Here is an 18,054-nt window from a genome sequence, read left to right as displayed (position 1 = left end):
GTTCTCTTCACCGCTTCTGTTTGTTTTGGGGCTAATGATTTAACTGGGAATTGGTCCTGCTTCGAGCAGGGGGTTGGACTAGATGACCTTCTGGGGTCCCTTCCAACCCTGATATTCTATGATTAATGTCCATCTCCTGACAGTGTAGCCAAGGTCAACGTTTTCAAATGTAGATCCCCAAGAGTTGGGCATTAATTACATAGGGCCTGATGCAGGAAAGCACTTCAGCACATGCTTCACTTTAAGCTCAGGTAACTTCATTGACTTCATGTGCTTAAAGTTCAGCACATGCTTACGTGCCTTCCTGGACCAGGGCCTTCTGTAGGCCCCAAGTGCTGATGTCAGAACCAAATTAGGCTGGTTAGTGCCTAGGTCAGCAGTGAGGTGTCTACAATAGCGAGCTGGGTTTAAATAGCTTTAAGGGCCTGTTATGAGGCTGGTTCTGGTGGGACCCAACTGAGAGTGCCAATTCAGGACAAATTGCTTAAAGCAGGGCAATTACAGCCAAGGCTGGGGTTTCTATGTACACCAAGGCAAACCAAACCAGCCAAACAGAGAAGACTTTGGTTTTACCCCACTGGCTAACCACAAGTCACACAAGCAATTCCCTTAGACACTTCAGTTTCCCAATATCGCCACCAGTGCCACTCGTTATGGGGACAAATGGTTATGAAAACCAATACCCCAGTAAAAGAAAAAAGGTTCTCTCGATCCCAAAGGACCAAGCCACAGACCCAGGTCAATATACAAGTCAGATCTTACCCACAAATCATGCTGTTGCCAATCCTTTAGAATCTAAAATCTAAAGGTGTATTCATAAAAGCAAAAAGATATAGATGAGAGCTAGAACTGGTTAAAAGGAATCAATTACATACAGTAATGACAAAGTTCTTGGTTCAGGCTTGCAGCAGTGGTGGAATAAACTGCAGGTTCAAATCAAGTCTCTGGAGTACATCCACAGCTGGGATGGGTCTTTCAGTCCTTGGTTCAAAGCTTCAGTGTAGCAAAGTTCCTCCAGAGGTATGAAGCAGGATTGAAGACAAGATGGAGGAGCTGCAGCAGCTTTTTATATTCTCTTGCCATGTGGTCTTTCTTTCTTTGTTCCAAAGACAAGCTGTCCATCACATGGCCTGGAAAAACCTCAGAGTTCTGTCCATAGGCATGTCCCTGCATACCTTGCTGAGTCCCAAGGCGTGTCTGCCTTCTCTCAATGGGTCAGTTGTATAGCTGATGGTCCTTAATGGGCCATCAAGCAGGCTAGGCAGAGCTGACACCAACTTGTCCGGGATGTCACCCAGAAGCATAGCACAAGTTTGAACTACAGCCAGTATAGAGCCAATATTCATAACTTCAACTACAAAAATGATAACAGCTTAATCATAATCAGCAAACCATAACCTTGTCTTAGACACCTCATTTGACCCCCTTTATAAAAGATTTGGTGCCACTACAGGACCTTGGTTGCAATGATGATCTATACAGACCCAAATTATGTCAATAACGTCACACCCCCAACACAAAATTGATGCAGGAAGGGATGACACAAACATCACTGACTGCATCCCAAAAGCTCCCCATCCTTGGTTCTGTCTTACTACAGCTAGTATTGGGTTAGGAGCCGTACCAGTGTATAACAGAAATGGTTTATCAAAGTCATGTTCAATAACATGAATGAATCTCTTTACAAACTCAAGGTAAAACTTGGTTAGAACAATAGTGGATTGGATCTGCTCTTGCAGCGTGGTTCCTGTATGTGATCTTGCCAAGAGCTAAAGAACATAGCTACTTTATCCATTAAAGCTCTGGCAAATGTTTGAAACCCAATTAACATCAACTTAATGTAGATATTACTATTGTTTATAGTACAGGAATCTTGGCATTTAGCCATGAAAGCAATGTGGTAGTGTGCCTCAGTTTCCCTGTTCACACCGCACATCAGGTTTGGAATGTCTTTTCCCCTGTGAAAAGTTCCAAGACTGTGTACAGGCATTAATACTGTGCAATATCAGTATAACAAGGCCCTTTAACATAAAGTGTGATCTTATGTATCACTTTTAACATATTCAAGGGATTTTCCAAAAGATTTGGCACATTGTACACTTTTACAGTTTTTGGTAATAGCAACACATTAGTTACAAGAATTACAATTAGCAATAAAAACAATTTCATTGCAAGTGTCTATTTACAATCATTTTTGTCATGCCACACTTTGGCTTAATACCATTGAGGTTTGGGCCTTTCAGGGTTAGCCTGTGGCTTCCCTTTGCAAAATTAAGGTCTCTCTTTCCTTCCTGTCCTGATTTCTCTAGTTTAACAGAATTCACTGGCTGATTGGGTGTGCTCTCTGTGCTAATAGCTATTAGCAAGTCCTTCTTCTCCCTGCCAGCCAAGTAATTTGCATTACCACAGACAGGAGCCAGTTCATCAGTTTTTAGATCCTTAACTGCTACCAATTCCAAGGCTGGACTCTGTCTTAAAGAGATACCATCCATTTTTCACTAACAAGCTAGACTCAAAGTTCTGTGGTCCTTCCCTTACCAACCTCGGCTTCCACATGAAATCAGAAGTTAAGTTCACTGAGAGAATACAAGTCATGTCCAAAGTGTCTAGAGATGAGAGTATACCTGCCATCCCCTGCATTCTCGAGAGATTAACTACACAGCTGTTCTGCCCTGCAGACTCAGCTACCCAGTCTTCCCTCTGAACCTGAGACACAGACTGTGTGCCTCTCTCAGCAAGGTTGTCTCCCCAACAAGCTGGCCAAACACAGCCACTTGGTTATAGGACTCTTCAACTTTCTTAACAGCTTTCACTCCATCTGAGACCTTCTCAAAGCTATCCACGCTGGATCTTTCAAAAGGAAAGTCAGTGGATCCATTCACCATAGAAAATTTCTGGCTGTTAGGAACTAAAACTTTCTTGATTAAATCACTTTCACACCCTTCAGTTGCAGTAAACTGCTTGCAAAGACTACCATGAGGATTCCTTTCCCTAGGAGCTTTTCGAAGGAGCAATTCACCCCTCTCAGAAATGCTGCCCTTACCCTCTTCACTTAGGGCTTGGTTAGTCTCTAAGGTGCCACAAGTACTCCTTCTCTTTTTGCGAATACAGACTAACACAGCTGTTACTCTGAAATCTAAAGGAACACTTTCCTGAGCAACAACAGACTCTTTCTGGGTCTCACTTACGTCCAGAATCACCTCTGGCCCATCAGGTGGATTCCTTCACAATCCCCTTTCAGGCATACTTATAGACTTCCTAGATAAAAGGCTAGAAGCATTCTCCTTCCCTTTGTCACACACAAGTTCAGGAATCTTTTCCTTCTTTCTACAAGTTTCCACACCATCAGTAGGTAACACAATCAAACCACCTTTATGCTCACCCTTGCCAGGGCACAAGGAATCACCCTTATTAGACAGAGTTGCTACACCTTTCCCAGCCACACATTAGCAACAGGCAAAATACAAGCACCAGAATTGTCTGGTGTCTGGGATTCTGCTACAACACTAACTGGATGCAACCTAGTTACAGCGCCATTCTCCCTAGCAGACACAAACTTAGGACCATTCCCTTCCTGGGATTTAGTTGAATCCAGAACCAACTCTGAGACAACTACACTATTCTCAACCCGCACAGGCTGAAAGGCACCTTCTATCTGCTCCACAGACAAAGAAGAGCTGGAGACACATTCTACTTTACCAGACACACAGCTTGGGATCTCATTTCCCTTGTCCCAGCACACAGGGTTGTTCACAGACAACTGCTTGGAGACCGGGGTAGCTCCCTCCATAGGCAAGTCAATACCGTTGACAGCCACAGACACATTTCCTTTACTGTCACAATTCTCCACACAGGTAATAGGTAAGGTATACATCCGATGAAGTGAGCTGTAGCACACAAAAGCTTATGCTCAAATAAATTGGTTAGTCTCTAAGGTGCCACAAGTCCTCCTTTTCTCTTTTTTAGGTAAGGTATAGGGACACTCATCTTCCACTATCCTTGCCTTCCCAAACTGCTGACTAGATAATGCCATTAGCTCACAAGGCTGCCTAGGCTCATCCAAACTTTCCTTATCAGGCACATTGCCGCTCCTGAGGATAAACTGCTGCTCTCTTCACTACACTGAGCTACTTCCAGCAAATCACAGTTACCTTTTCCAGGTTCACTTTTACAAACTGTACTTGCCAATAATTCATTACCCATCAAAAATCTACCCTTTCCTTTCTCAGTTAGGGCTTTACTCTGACCATCCACTTTAATCTGCTCCTGAGAAACATTTTCGTGACCAATGAGTTCTTTCTGTGCTTGATCTAATTCCAGATTTACTTCTGAGACATTAGACAGACATTCAGAAACTTCATTCACAGACATACTGCTTTTTTGCTCAGACAAACACTTGGAGAAAACCTCCCCAGGCAAATCATTGTCCAAAACAGACAGGTTTAAAATCATTCCTTTCCTGTGACTGGCTACCTGGTCTGAATAAAGCTTTGACATTTTCCCCAATCAAAAGATCCTTAGGCAATAACCTCCTTACACCAGCTATACCTTCATGCTTAGTACCATTCCATTCAAGGTGGATTCTGGCTAAAGGCATGCTTACAGTAAACTCTTAGAGGACTACAACATTCAGACTCTGAATTGGTAAGTAATCTTCCTCTTTGACCAGATCTGCTTTAATAAGAGTCAGGTTTCAGAGTAGCAGCCCTGTTAGTCTGTATTTGCAAAAAGAAAAGGAGTACTAGTATCCTTTGAAGTGAGCTGTAGCTCACGAAAGCTTATGCTCAAATAAATTGGTTAGTCTTTAAGGTGCCACTAGTACTCCTTTTCTTTTAACAAGAGTGATGTTAGAAGCCATAATTTGCCCTAAACAGCTTTTACCATTGACTTTTACACTCTCTATGAATTTTTCATTACCAGTCCCATATATAGCATTGGCACAATTTATGGGGCCACCCTCTACTGAACTCACAGTAACAGCATTTACATAAAAGGTGGCAGTGTTGGGGTACATTTGGTTACACTCAGACAACTGCTCAAAGTTATACAACATACCAACATTGTTATATACTGGACTTTCAAGAGGATACAATTTCTGCTGTTCTTCCATTGCTTTTTTGACTTGGAGCTGAAGTCTGTCAGTTTTTTGTTGCATCTGGCGGACCCTCTCCTTAGCAGCCAGCCTTTCCTTCTGTCTTACCTTCTTTTTTCAGCTGGGTCAAGGCTTGCTTCTCTCTCATTTGAATTTCTGCCAGTTTTTGTTCATGTTCCAACTGCAGGCTGTCTCTCAGGGCTTGCAGTTTCATTGCTTCTGTAGCTTCTTTAGCATCAGGTAAGGGCTGTGCTCCTGCCTCCTGATCACTGGCCATTAACGGATTCTCAGTTCTTGATTTGTAGCTTTCTTTCTAAATCTTATCTCCTTTTCCGAACACAAAACTTTCAGGGCTTTTTTGTCAAGGCTCTCATATGCTCTTTGCTCACCCATTGCAACTGCTTTTTAACCAACCAAACTCTCAATACCAAAATTCAAATTTGGATAGCGTGGGGTTCTGACCCAAAGTTTAATTGACCTGGTTCTCTGGATCCTAGCATGACCTGTTCAGAAGTGATGAGCATCCCCAGCTCCCACAGACTTCAGCAGGAATGGGGATTCTCAGCACTCAGGGCCTCATTTCAGGCCCCCCAGGTGGCAGTGGTGGCTGGGTTGCTCTAGTGTAGCTGGGAGCTTGAGTACAGAAGGTAACGGCAGATTGGCGTTGTTGGGATTAACCCTCCACCCTTCTCTCCCCAGCTGGCTCTGGCCGATGCTGAGAGTGCAGGGCCCCTCTCACTGGACAGCATGAGGGCGACAGGTGCAGAAGACCCTGGCAGACAAATCTCCCCTTTGCGCTCTAGCTCTTCACATCACCGGCGGGTGTCACCGTCCCGTGCCCACTCCCCATTGCTCCAGGATGCCGTGCTGCAAGCCGTGCAGGGCGCCCTCCGGAGGCGACAGCAGCATGAGCAGGTGAGGACACTGCCTCGAGCTCTGGTCAGCCCCAGAGTTAGCATCTCAGGAAGTGTCCGCCCACAGACTGGGGCTGGTTTCCCCGAGGAGCAAAGTGATGGTGTTGCATCCAGTGGAATGCTGCATCCCAAAATGTCTGGGGGGGATGAAAAGAGGAGAGGCAGCCCAGCTCTGTGAGACTTTGTCAGTCCCAGGGGCAGGGGCTGGGAGGGCAGGATCAACAGCTAACGGAAGGGCAGACATGAAGGGAATGAGCGTTGACATGATTTCTTGGAGAGTCGTTACTGTGCTGGATGGACTGGCCAGCCACAGCCCTTAGTAGTGGATTGACCTGCAATTCCTTGTCATCTCCAACTTCCCTACGTTCACCCAAAGAGAGACAGAACCATCCACAACGGAAGCAGGGGAGCTCGGGAGCATCTCTCCAGATAATAAGAGAACCTGCTTGGGGCCTTATGCTGTTTAGGTGCTGACAGGGGGATAAATAACATGGCACGAGCAAAGGAATAGGCCAAAGGAGAGAGTATGAGATGGAGAAGGAAAAGGAAAGGCCAGAGCCATGAGGGTGCCACTCCGAGGGGCTGTGGAGAGCCAGAAGATGGAGCATGGAGGTGTCAGTTACAGTAGACTGGTCCCAGCTCCTGAGTGTGTGGATTCATCAGCTCCCACTCCCTTTTGCAGCAGGGGCAGGTGTCAATAGACATGCAAGGAGGGTCTAATTTACAGCACCTTGCAGGCCACTGATGAGCTCAGCCTGAAGTCTCCAGCCAGGGCTATCTCTGCATCTCCACATGGGGACCTGGGGGTGAGCCCCAGCCCTGGTCTCTTGTTGCCTGGAGTAGCGGGAGTAGAAAGCACCAGCTCAGAGAAGGGAGCGTGTGCTGGGTGGGGCTGGGCTATCCCATGGGTAGTGATGGAGCCCCTGGATAGAAGGGTAGTGGTTGTACCACCATGCCATGAGAGTGAGGGATGTAACACTAGGGCACAGGGGAGGGTCTGGGGGATTCACTGGGGATGAAGAGGAGCCATGCAGCAGCCCTGGGAGAAAACCTTCAGCCAGTGCAGCTTATTGTGTGGCCCTGGTTTGAAAGTGGCATCAGGCCGCTCCTTGGAGGGGAGAAGGTCAGCAAGGCACAGCTGCTAGCTCAGGTTCGGGGGGGGCGCTGAGTTTAAGCTATGTGATGCAGCCGTGAGTAAGTTAGGTCCCTGTGTCTCAGGATCTGCCCTTCACTCACTCACCAGGATAGCAGGGTTCTGGCCCTGTGCATATGTGCGCACGTGCTGTGTCATGTGAAGCAGAGTGCAATATGCACTTTATCCTTGTGCCTTATTTTCCATTCTGCGGCCAGGAATTGCAATTTCAGCTGGTGTCTGCCCAGGACATGCTGGGGGTGGTCAGGAAGCAGCTGTCCGATTGCCAGCAGGAGGTGCAGGTGGCAGAGCAGCAGCAGAGGCTGGAGCGTGAGGAGCTGGCCAGAGCCCTGCAGGATTGCAGGCGGGATTTGCAGCACTGTAAATCCTCAGTGGAGATTCTCAGCAGGTGCACATGGGAGTAGGATGGGGGGGATCGATAATTACTGTCGGGAGCCACCATACCCTGGGATGGCTGGCTGAGAACAGAGTCACTCTCCCAACTCCAAGGGTAATGCACGTGACAAGCCTGTGGTATGGTCCAGATGGGAAAGGGTGTCACTCCATAGTGCTGTGTTCAGGATTGAACAAGCCATTTAGATTTTCAGCGTTTGGAGACTCAGTCCAAGCGAAAGAGAACCGACCCATTGCAGGTCTCTGGCTTTTTGGGCTCACTCAGACTGCTCATATTACTGGAGCTGATCTAAACTGTTTGCTCCAAACTTTTATCTGACAAAAGCATGGCTATCTTTGGAAATGAACATTCTCACTGAAAAGTTTTGTTTTCTTTTATTAATTTTCTGGATTTTTAACAAACAAAATCCAATTGTTTCAGCTTTTTGGCTTTTGATTTCTTTCTTTCTTTCCCTTTCTCTCCTTTTTTTCCCCTTCCCCCATATGGGGGAAAGGAAAGAAAGGGAAAAAACCTCCAACACCAAAACCTCAGCTTCCTGTTTCAAAAAACAAAACAAAAAATCATTTTTGTTCTTTGTTTTTGACAAAAAAGGAAAATTTCAGATGAATTTGTGAAACACATGTTTCAGCATCCATTTCTGAGCATCTCTCCATTTTAAGGAGACATGGGTAATGAGACCCAATGATGTATGTAGACATGCACTGGTGAGTAGGCATAGAGGAGAAGGAGTCCTGTCCTCCATGCAAGTAGAATGTTCTGAGGAGCTTCCAGTCTGAGGACTGGAGCTCCAGATGTGACTCCACCAGATGTTGCATCCTCGCAGACCCTTCCACCTGCCTCCTTTGGTCACCAGCCTGTGTGAGAAGGTTTGGAACAGTCATGCTACTGAAATTCCTGATGGGAAGAGCAAAGTGACTGAAGCCAGGATGTTTCAACAAAGTTACCCTGTGTGGTTTGGTTGCGTTGGGTACTCGGAGCAATCTGCACAACAGGGCTGAGACATCAGGATGTTTCTGTAGGTTCTTCCTTTGTTCTGGGGAGCCCAGAAACCTCGCTGATCCTGGATCTTGGAGAAACGGCAGCTCTGCTCAGTGCTGGGATGCATCGTTCTCTTATGTCTGGCTTGTGCACCAAACTTTTTTCCAAGGTGAAACTGGTGGATGCTGATTGCTCCAACATTTAATTCTGTGTCATTGTCACGGGCCCCTGGATGTGTCTTCACTACAATAATGGGGTGTGACAGTAGTTGAGCAGACATCCCCACACTGCTCCGGTACTGGAGCAGCAAAGCTGCAGCAGCACACACTGTACAGGCCTGCCCAGGGTGCTGGGTAATTACTCATGGGGCTAGCCTGTGCTGCTGTGCCCTAAAGTTATGAGCTTCTAACACCGTTGGTCTGGAAGCAGCAGGGGACTCCAGGACTCTTATTTGGTCCAGCCACTGTGGGAGCAAGAGGCCCACCATTGATGTGGGTGACATTATCGCAGGGCCAGATTGGTGACTCATAGTTTCCCTCTCACCCTCAGGGAGAAGGAGACCACAGAGGCTGCAGTGGGAAGTCTGAGCGAGCAGGTGGACTCCTCCCATCTGGAGGTGGAAAGGCTGAGGAGACTCACCACGGAGCTGCAGAGGCAGCAAAGCCTCCTGGGGGAGCAGAAGGAGGAGCTGGCAAAGGAGCGGGAGAGAGTGAGGAAAGAGCTGGAGCAAGGGTGAGGTGCCTCACATCTGCCCATGTTACTATGGTGTGCAGGGCAGTCTCATTCAGGGTGGGGGGGTGGATTCCCCACTCCATGCTGATGTAACGGACAGTGCTGGGGCAGATGGCCCAGCATCCTCCTGGTAGGGAACCCACTTGGAGCCATGCCTGCCTGACACTGGAGTGATGATGCAGGGCTGAGGTGCAGCCTTGACTGAAAGGTGGCGGTGAAGCAGGCATGCTGGGGAGCTGCTCACAATGTACATGACTGTGGGCTTCGTTGCCATGGGGGAGTAAGCCTGGCTAGTCATTTACAGCAATGATGCAAAGGAAGCGGAAACTCCTCCCAGATCAGAATGGCAGCATTCACAGCCACATGGCACTCACGTGGCAAATAGTGCAGGCCAGCAGAGAAATGAGGCCCTAATTCATTTTCCTCCCTTTTGCATGACTCCTACAGGCAGAGGACCCTGGAACAGTTAGAAGAGAAGACCTCAGCTTTGAAGAAGGAGCTGGTGGTAGTAAAGGAGTCCTTGAACCAAGCCATTCTGGAGAAGGACGTGCTGGAGAATGAGAAGGAAGGTGTAAGCTGTGCTCTGTCTAAAGTAAGAATGGTGATGGTCTCCTAGGAGCTTGGCTAGCAATCAGCTTTCTCATGAGCTTACAGGCCAATCTGCTCCCTTACTGAAGGCATTTTTCCTCATCTACCTCACCACTACTTCTCCTGTCAGTTCACCTCCTCTGGGAGACAGAGTTTGGGTTTCTACAGCACTGTTAAAAGAAAAGGAGTACTTGTGGCACCTTAGAGACAGCACTGTTCTTTCTCAGCTTTTTCCAAAGTACTTAGAAGTGATGAGCTAGATCCTATTGCCAGGTAGTGGCTGGCAGGCAAACAGAACAGTCAGTAGTTTATCACCCAGAGAGCCCTGGGCCTGGGGTCATCAATCTGTGATCCCATCTTCAGTGGGAAAATGCAAGTGGATCCTTACTTTCCACCTGGCTGCCCATGAGAACTTGACTGACAGAATGCTAATGTACCTGGTATGAACAACAGCATCTCTGACGGCGAAGCATCACTCTGGGTCTGAACTGCATTATCAGCAGAGACCATGAACCCAAATCCAAATAGGAGACCTGAATCCATGGAGCTGGGATTTTCAAAACCACGCACCTACTTTAGGAGCATGAGTTCAATTGCCTTTCAGTGAGATGTGGGCTTCTAAGTAGAACCAGATAGGTATTTTTGGTTGAAACTTGTTTCAGCAAAAAATGCAGATTTGGTGACACCAAAATGATTCGCAGATTTGTGTCAGTGACACTGAATTGCTTAGGCCTGAAAAATTTCCTTTTGAAAAAGTTGAAATTTCAACATTCAAAAGTTTCAGCATTTTTGAAGATAAACATTTTGATTGTTTGAATTGAGTTTTCATTTAGAAATTTTGTTGAATTTTTAAAAGATTAAAAAATGTGGAACGTTCAAAATGAAATGTTTCATTTGATCAAAAGTGAATTCCCCCCCCCCACTTTTATTTTTGTCAAAAAATTAAATTTTCGGGTCAACCCAAAACAATGTTTTTTTTCTGATTTTTCGGAAACAAAATGAATAATCCGTTATTCACCCCGCCCTACTCTGAAGTCACTGAGGCTGAGTTGGAATCCCACCCAGTCTTCCAGCCTGAAGGCAGGAGTGACACCGGCTAAGTCATATGGCAAGCCGGAGGCACAAAGTCCTTGCCCATTGGCATTATTTTCTCACACAGCCATAGGGGCTAGGAGGATAGGGCTCTGGCGGGGGGGGGGGGGTGAGATGCCAGTGCATGGCATGATATCATTAGGAGCTGATATTTCAAAATGGAAAATGTACTACAAGTTAATTTCTTTGCTTGGAAATAACATGCCACCATAGGCATGACCCAATGCCTGTTGAAGTCAGTGGGTGTTAAACTGGGCTCCAGTGAGTAACTACTGAGCAGCAGCCATCCCTGTGAGGATAGCAGAATGATCTGCCCAGAGCTAAATCCACGCACCAAAAATTCTGTTAGGCAGCATTTTCAGAGGGACTAACTTTTCCAAACTAGTATATTACTTGCCACATAATAATAGCACTGCCTTGCAACAACCATATCAGATCCAAACTTCATCTTCAGTGGGGCAGGGGATGTCCAGACTGGGGAACATGTTTTTTTCCCAGTAAAGAAGGTTTCCCTGTCTCACTCAATAGTGTTCAGTCTTCTAGGAAATCCTGGAAAGCGACTAGCAGTAAACGGAGGATAGAATGGGTGGGAGAGATTTTTAAAAATGTCCTAACCGTGAATGAGTAATATCATACAGAGCTCTGTCAACAATTCCTTTGCAGGGGCCAAAGTGCCATGCCCCATCAACGGGGGTGCAGTCTGCTGGATTGCTAGCTGACCCTGCAGAGTGGACCTTGCCCAAAGCGTCCATCAGGAAGAATTTGCAGGTCTAATTTACGGCGCTTAGTAACAGTGGCGGGCTAGCGAAAGAGTCCAGCACCCACATGCTGGTCTTGTCTGTGGGTGGAATGAGCTGTAGGGTTCAAGTGTGGCACAGCTGGCATGGGAGGCAAGCCCCCAGGAGGAATTCTCATTAATGCATCAGTAGCCAGTAGCCTGGCTGAGAATTTCCGAGGCTCCTCAGTGACAGTGGGAAGCTGGTAACAAATCTTGTTAGTATCGAATACAGCCTTGCAAAGACCAGAAAGCTGTAGCATCTCACTCTGAACTGGGGGTTGAACAGTGCTGTCGGGATGTACCCTGCTGTGGGGACACAAGTTGCAGGAGGCATTGGGCACTCATTGGGTGAGTTCAGTGGGAGTTTTGAATGAGGAAGGACTGTGGGATTTGGCTCACAGGTTGCCCAGGTCTACTCCCTATGAACCACATAGGGGTATCTGCAGCTGTAGCAGCCTGACCGCTGGCTTCCCACCAGATGAGCTCAGAGCATCCCAAACCCTGCTGATATCAGTGCTTCAACCCCAGCGTGTATCACAGAACCCAGCCCAGAGACTTCCTCACACTTCACCTCAGTTCGTCACCAGGGTGGAGCAGGGGATCCTGAATCTCTGGGGCAAGGAAGGTTTTACCTCACTGTGGTTGGAAAACTCCCAGACAGTGTCTAAGTGCTGAGGTCTCCCTTCTCCCCAGGCCAAGGCCAACAGTGCTGAGCTAGAACTAGCCATAAACAAGCTGAGATCGGAAGACTCCAAGCTGAGAGACTCACTGGCCAAGATGGGGGCTCTGACTGAAGGTCTTGCCCAGGACAAGGTCAACCTCAACTGCCTTCTCCTGCAGGTAACAGGCCTTATGCTGCCCATGGCCTCCACTGCAGCACCTGCACTCACCTCATGTGCACTCTGCCCCTGTGCCCCTCACAAACACCCCAGCCTACACCCTCCATGCTACCCCTGTGCCCCTCAGCCACCCTTGCCCTGTGCCCTGCCCCTGTGCCCATCACACAACCCAGCACTGCACTCTGCCCCTCAAAAGCACCCCAGCCTACACCCTCCGTGCTAGCCCTGTGCCCATCACACAACCCCACCCTGCACTCTGCCCCTGTGCCCCTTACCCACCCCTGCCCTGCGCCTTGCCCCTGTGCCCATCACACAACCCCGCCCTGCGCTCTGCTCCTGTGCCACTCACAAACACCCCAGACTACACCCTCCATGCTAGCCCTGTGTCCATCACACAGCCCCACCCACGCACCCCCTGTGCCCATCATAAACACCCACCTACGTCCTCTGTGCTGCCCCTATGCCCCTCACACAACCCAGCCCTGTGCTCTGCCCCTGTGCCCATCATAAACACCCCTGCCCTCTGCCCTGCCCCTGTGCCCCTCTCAGAGCCCGGCCCTGTGCTCTGGCCCTGTGCCTCTCACCCTCACCCGCCCTGTGCTCTGCTCCTGTGCCCCTCACACAACCCCTCCCTGCACTCTGCCCCTGTGCCCCTGTCAGGGTTCCGTCCCCACTCTGAACTCTAGGGTACAGATTTGGGGACCTGCATGAAAGACCCTCTAAGCTTATTTTTACCAATTTAGGTTAAAAACTTTCCCAAGGCACAAATTTCGCCTTGTTCTTGAATAGTATGCTGTGTGACAGGGTCGGGCCAGGTGGCTATAGGAGAGTAAGTTTTTTTTTTTGAAGCAGAAAAAAATTTATTTGCATAACACACTTACACAAATCACCAAAGAAAATAAAACAAAACTATGCAACAAAACAAAAGCAAACGCAATGTATAACACAGCAGCCTTCAGGAGAGAGAAGTGTTCAGGCTTGCCTGGGCCCAGAGCTGGGGGGCTTCTTCGACACTCATGGTCTTCCACCCCCTCGAGTTACCTAGTGCCACGCCCAGTGTTGCCAACTATTCCTCTCCTGAGAGTGCCCAACAAGATGGGCAAGGCTGCGGGGTGGGCAGTTTTGGGGGGGGGGGCACGTACACGCACGTGTGAAAGGGCCCCTCCTAGGTGGTGGTGATAATGGTATCCACAGCGGCAATGGTTGGGGCTGGGGTCTCTCGCTCTTCCCCTCAATCAAAGGGTCAGACGGAGGGAACCGGACGGGGTCACTGAGCAGAGAACCTCGGACAGCGCCCACCGCTCCTCGAAGGCGTCAAGGGAGTCGGTGGATGCCGCCCAGAGGAACTCCGCCCGGATACGTGAATGTACTGAGGATCGGAAAACAGCCCTACAATCGCAGGACGCTTCATTAGCCAACCTCCCCTCTCTGGTTTTATAAATGGCTGTTTTAGCTAGGGCTAGGAGGAGGTTAACCAGGAGATCTCGCGATTTTGTGGGGCCACGGATGGGGAGTGTGTAGATAAAAAGGTGAGGGGAAAAGTGTAGCCAAAAGCTTAATAAAATATTCGTGAGGAGCGGAAAAGGGGCTGCAGCCTGGCACACTCTACATATACGTGCACCAGGGTTTCCCTCACATTGCAAAAAGGGCAAGTATCCGGGATGGGGGTGAACCGTGTCAAAAACATGCCCGTGCTCACAGCTCCGTGAAGAAGCCGCCAACTAATGTTCCCAATGGGCCTCAGGCTGGCCCACTGGGGTTGCTCACCCTCCAAAGGTGGCAGGAGGTTCTGCCACTTTGTATCGGGGTGGGACACCAGGGTGTGGGCATGAAGGGTGTGAAGCGTGAGTGTGTATAGATATTTCCGTGGCGCAATTTGGAAGCTGACCAGCTGCAGTTCATGCAGCTGGCTCGCAGTGAAAGGGTGAGGGTTTTGTTGGGATCTACGGGGTAGGGGCCCAATTGAAAGGTCCGGCGGGCCTGGGGTAGAGGGTGGGTGGGGTGCGCCCTCGCGCAGGGCTCGGTTGAGATATCAAGGCAGCCTTCACCTACTGAAGTACGCGCCGGGGGGTACGAGGTCTGGAGAGCTCCATGCACCGAGCCAGCGTCAGGGGATCCAGCCAGTCTCCCCGGTCGTAGTCCAGGAGGTCTCCGACTCTCATGACTTCCGCTAGGACTAAACTCTGGCGCACCGAGCGGGACTCCGCCGCCTGCACACGGAGCTGGGGGTTGTGTAGCAGGGGCTCCGCGAGGAGATCTGCTCTCATGGTGGCCGCCATGGACCTGGTCATTGAAAACAGTTTCCGGGTCCGGAGGAGGTCCTGGTAGAAGACCGGCAGCCCGGAGAGGTCTCGCAGAAAACCTCTCGGACAAAGATAAAAGAGGTGCCGGTCATATTGGAGCCCTTGGAAGCGGCACAGGAAGGCATGCGCCAATATGCTCCACGTCGAACTACCTGCACTATAAAGGAGCCTCTGCAGGGCCTGGAGGTGGAAGACGCGGACCTGAGTGTGCAGACACTTCAGGCCCTGCCCTCCTTCCTTCAGGGGTAGATGAAGAACCCCAACAGGGGCCCAGTGCATTCCTGATCAAAAGAACTCTAGAATCGATGTCCAGAGGTTGGTCAGGAAACCCGGGGCCGGGACCAGGGTGGTGAGCCGGTACCAGAGCGTGGACAGGACTAGTTGGTTAAGCACCAGTGCTCTCCCTTGGAGGGAGAGACATCGGAGTAGCCTCGTCCATTTCTGGAGCCGTTCTATCACGCCGCCTTCTAAATTTTGCCAATTCTCTGGCGGAGAAGGGGGCGTGGCAGAAAGGTAAATGCCTAGGTAGAGCAGTGGACCCACGCTCCATCGGATGGTCTGAAGGGCAGGTGGGAGGGAGCTCACCTGTAGCCAGTCCCCTACCGCCAAGCCAGAGCTCTTGACCCAGTTACTCTGGAGGAGGAGACTGCCGAATAGATGGCCTGGCAAGCCTCCACCCGTGCCAAGTCGCCCGGGTCCTGGATCACGAGGAGGACGTCATCGGCGTACGCTGACAGGACCAGCCGCAGCTCCGGCTCCCGCAGCACCAAGCCTGTCAACCTCCTGCGGAGGGACAGAGGAAGGGCTCGATCGCCAGAGTGTACAGCTGGCCCGAGAGGGGGCACCCCTGCCATACTCCTCACTTGAAGCTGACCGGTTCGGTCAGGGTCCAGTTGAGCCTAACCAGACTCTCCACGGACGCGTACAGCACCCGGAGAAAACTCACAAACTGAGGTCCGAATCCAAAAGCCTGCAGAGTGCCCAGGAGGTACCCATGGTCCACTCTATCGAACACCTTCTCCTGATCAAGAGACAGGAGGGTGAACGACAGACCGTCTCTACGCCCGAGTTCCAAAAGGTCTCGGACTAGAAATAGGTTATCAAAAATGCTGCAGCCCGGGATGGTATAGGGCTGGTCTGGGTGGATCACGTCCGCCATCATGGACCCTAGCCGCAGTGAGATTGCTTTCGCTACGATTTTGTAGTCCGTGCTAAGGAGCGAGATGGGACGCCAATTTTGTAAATCACAGAGGTCCCCCTTCTTCGGCAACAAGGTGAGCACCGCTCGCCTGCACGAAAGAGGGAGGACCCCGCCCTGCAAAGACTCGGCCCAGACAGTGGCCAGGTCTTGGCCAAGGATGTCCCAGAACGCACAGTAGAACTCCACGGTCAGCCCGTCCATGCCCGGAGATTTATTGGTGGGCATGTGACGGAGGGCTTCTGATAGAATTGCGGCCACTTCGGGCTCGTTGGCGAGGCATAGATGTTAATGAGGTTGACCACGAGCCCCTCCATATGGACTCAGAGATGCAGCAGGTGGCCCGGCACGGCCTCAGTGATCCCTAGCACCTCGGGCCATAGGTTGGGGGAGAACAGGGTCGCCACTCCAGCTTGTCGAATCATGAAGTGGCTGAAGTAGACCTCGGCCCCCCACTCCAGCCGCCAGCTGTCCTTGTCGGTCGGATCCGTATGGGTCTCCTGCAGGAGAACCACAGAGTACCCCCCTTCCCGAAGGTAAGAGAGCACCTGGGACCTGCAGAGAGCCATCCTACAGCCCCTGGTATTCAAAGTTGCAATAGTGAGAGGCGTCATGCGGAGGGCTGGGGGGGTGGGGGTTCCTTGTTGGCGGGGGTGTTCGCAGCCCCCGGTGGGTCGCGTAACAATCTGTGACCCATCCCGTAAGTGAGTAAATTGTCATGGAAGCTGCAGGCCCACCCGTAGGCTGCGGCACCGTGACTTCCTTTCCCTTTACCCTCCTTTATAAGGGCCCTTGTGGCCTGGAGGATTTGATCAAAGTCCCCCCATAGCTGGAGAGCTAGCTGAACCCTGTTGCGGAAGCCACGGATATTTTCTAAAAACTCTTGCAATGCTTTTCACAGCTCATGGGGGGGTGGGGTTGCGATTTCTGGGTTATTCCCTGGTGGGGCTCTTGGTGCAGACTCGTGGTCTGCTGAGGTGGGCAGGCAGGGTGCAGACCACAGACGGAGCATCTGACAGGCTAAAATTATTAGGTCCGTCTCAAGCCTTGGGGTAGAAGGGGATGGCGGAGGGAAAATTGCAGCTCCTAATAGATCGCGGCAGGAAAATGCAAAGGCTGCTCCTTGGGGGGGATCCGCAAAAAACGGGAAAGAAATAACCCCAGGGGTGGCAATACCATTGCAGGAGGAGGTGGATTGGGCAGGGACAGGGTGGGGGTCGGGGTGGGGGCAGAGGCAAGGCTCTGGGCTTCGGGAGGCAAGCAGCTGAGAGGTGGTGCCTCCCGAAGAGATTCAAGGGTTAAGGGGGTGTGGAGGGGGCTCCCAGTGATGCTAGGCACAGGCTCTGTGGTGGATTTGGCAGCCATGGCATCAAGTGGTGGACCACCTTCTGCAGGGTGCTCACCCGGGAAGGCGGTTGGGGGAGGGAGCATGGGGAAAGGGGGACTGGGGTAAGGTTGCCCAGATCGAGGCCAGCTGGCAGTAGGTCATTCTCTCCCTGGGTGACCGGGGTCAAACCTAGGGCCTCAATCTCCTCATACATGGAGGAGAGGTTGTCTTCTGCCACCCCGGGGGTCTCCCCTCTGGCGCCCGCTACGACGGTCGCTTCAGGGTTCGCGGGGGGTTCAGGTGATATTCGGGCAGAAGGGGCTTCCTCAGGGGTCTTGGAGGGGAGGGTCTCCCGTGGAGGGGAGATTCTACCTTCCAGTGCTATTTTGTCTTCCCCTCCTGACACCGGCGGCTGGATCTCACTCGTGGGCATAGCGGAAGGCTCAGTGTCAGTGCCTCCCTTCCTGGTCTTCCGGGGGGCCTCTGCATCGGATGGGTGCAGTGGAGCTCGAGCCTTCCACTTGCCTCGCTTTCCCTGGACTAGGGTCCAGCCCTCCATAGCATTGTCTGGGGGCTGGTTAGCAGGGGTCGTGTCGGGGGGCAGAGGCGATGGTTCATGGGCTCGGGGGGGGTAACGGAGAGGCAGCATGGGGGGGGCGGTTCTCC

The 18,054-nt window shown here is 50.7% G+C and overlaps 1 protein-coding gene across 1 annotated transcript in view; it reads left to right on the top strand.

Moving 5' to 3' along the window:
- Positions 1 to 18,054, top strand: part of CROCC2 (ciliary rootlet coiled-coil, rootletin family member 2) — a 218,213-nt gene that overhangs the window by 65,874 nt on the left and 134,285 nt on the right. The window contains exons 12-16 of the mRNA XM_084638245.1: positions 5,792 to 6,007; positions 7,357 to 7,547; positions 9,081 to 9,263; positions 9,711 to 9,855; positions 12,415 to 12,561. Of these exons, the coding sequence (XP_084494371.1) occupies positions 5,792 to 6,007; positions 7,357 to 7,547; positions 9,081 to 9,263; positions 9,711 to 9,855; positions 12,415 to 12,561 (882 nt within the window). The remainder of the gene's footprint in view (positions 1 to 5,791; positions 6,008 to 7,356; positions 7,548 to 9,080; positions 9,264 to 9,710; positions 9,856 to 12,414; positions 12,562 to 18,054) is intronic.

Source organism: Lepidochelys olivacea, assembly GCF_965140295.1.
Source record: "Lepidochelys olivacea isolate rLepOli2 genome assembly, chromosome: 9".
Lineage (NCBI taxonomy): Eukaryota > Metazoa > Chordata > Testudines > Cheloniidae > Lepidochelys > Lepidochelys olivacea.
This window is presented reverse-complemented; position numbering and strand designations above follow the sequence as displayed.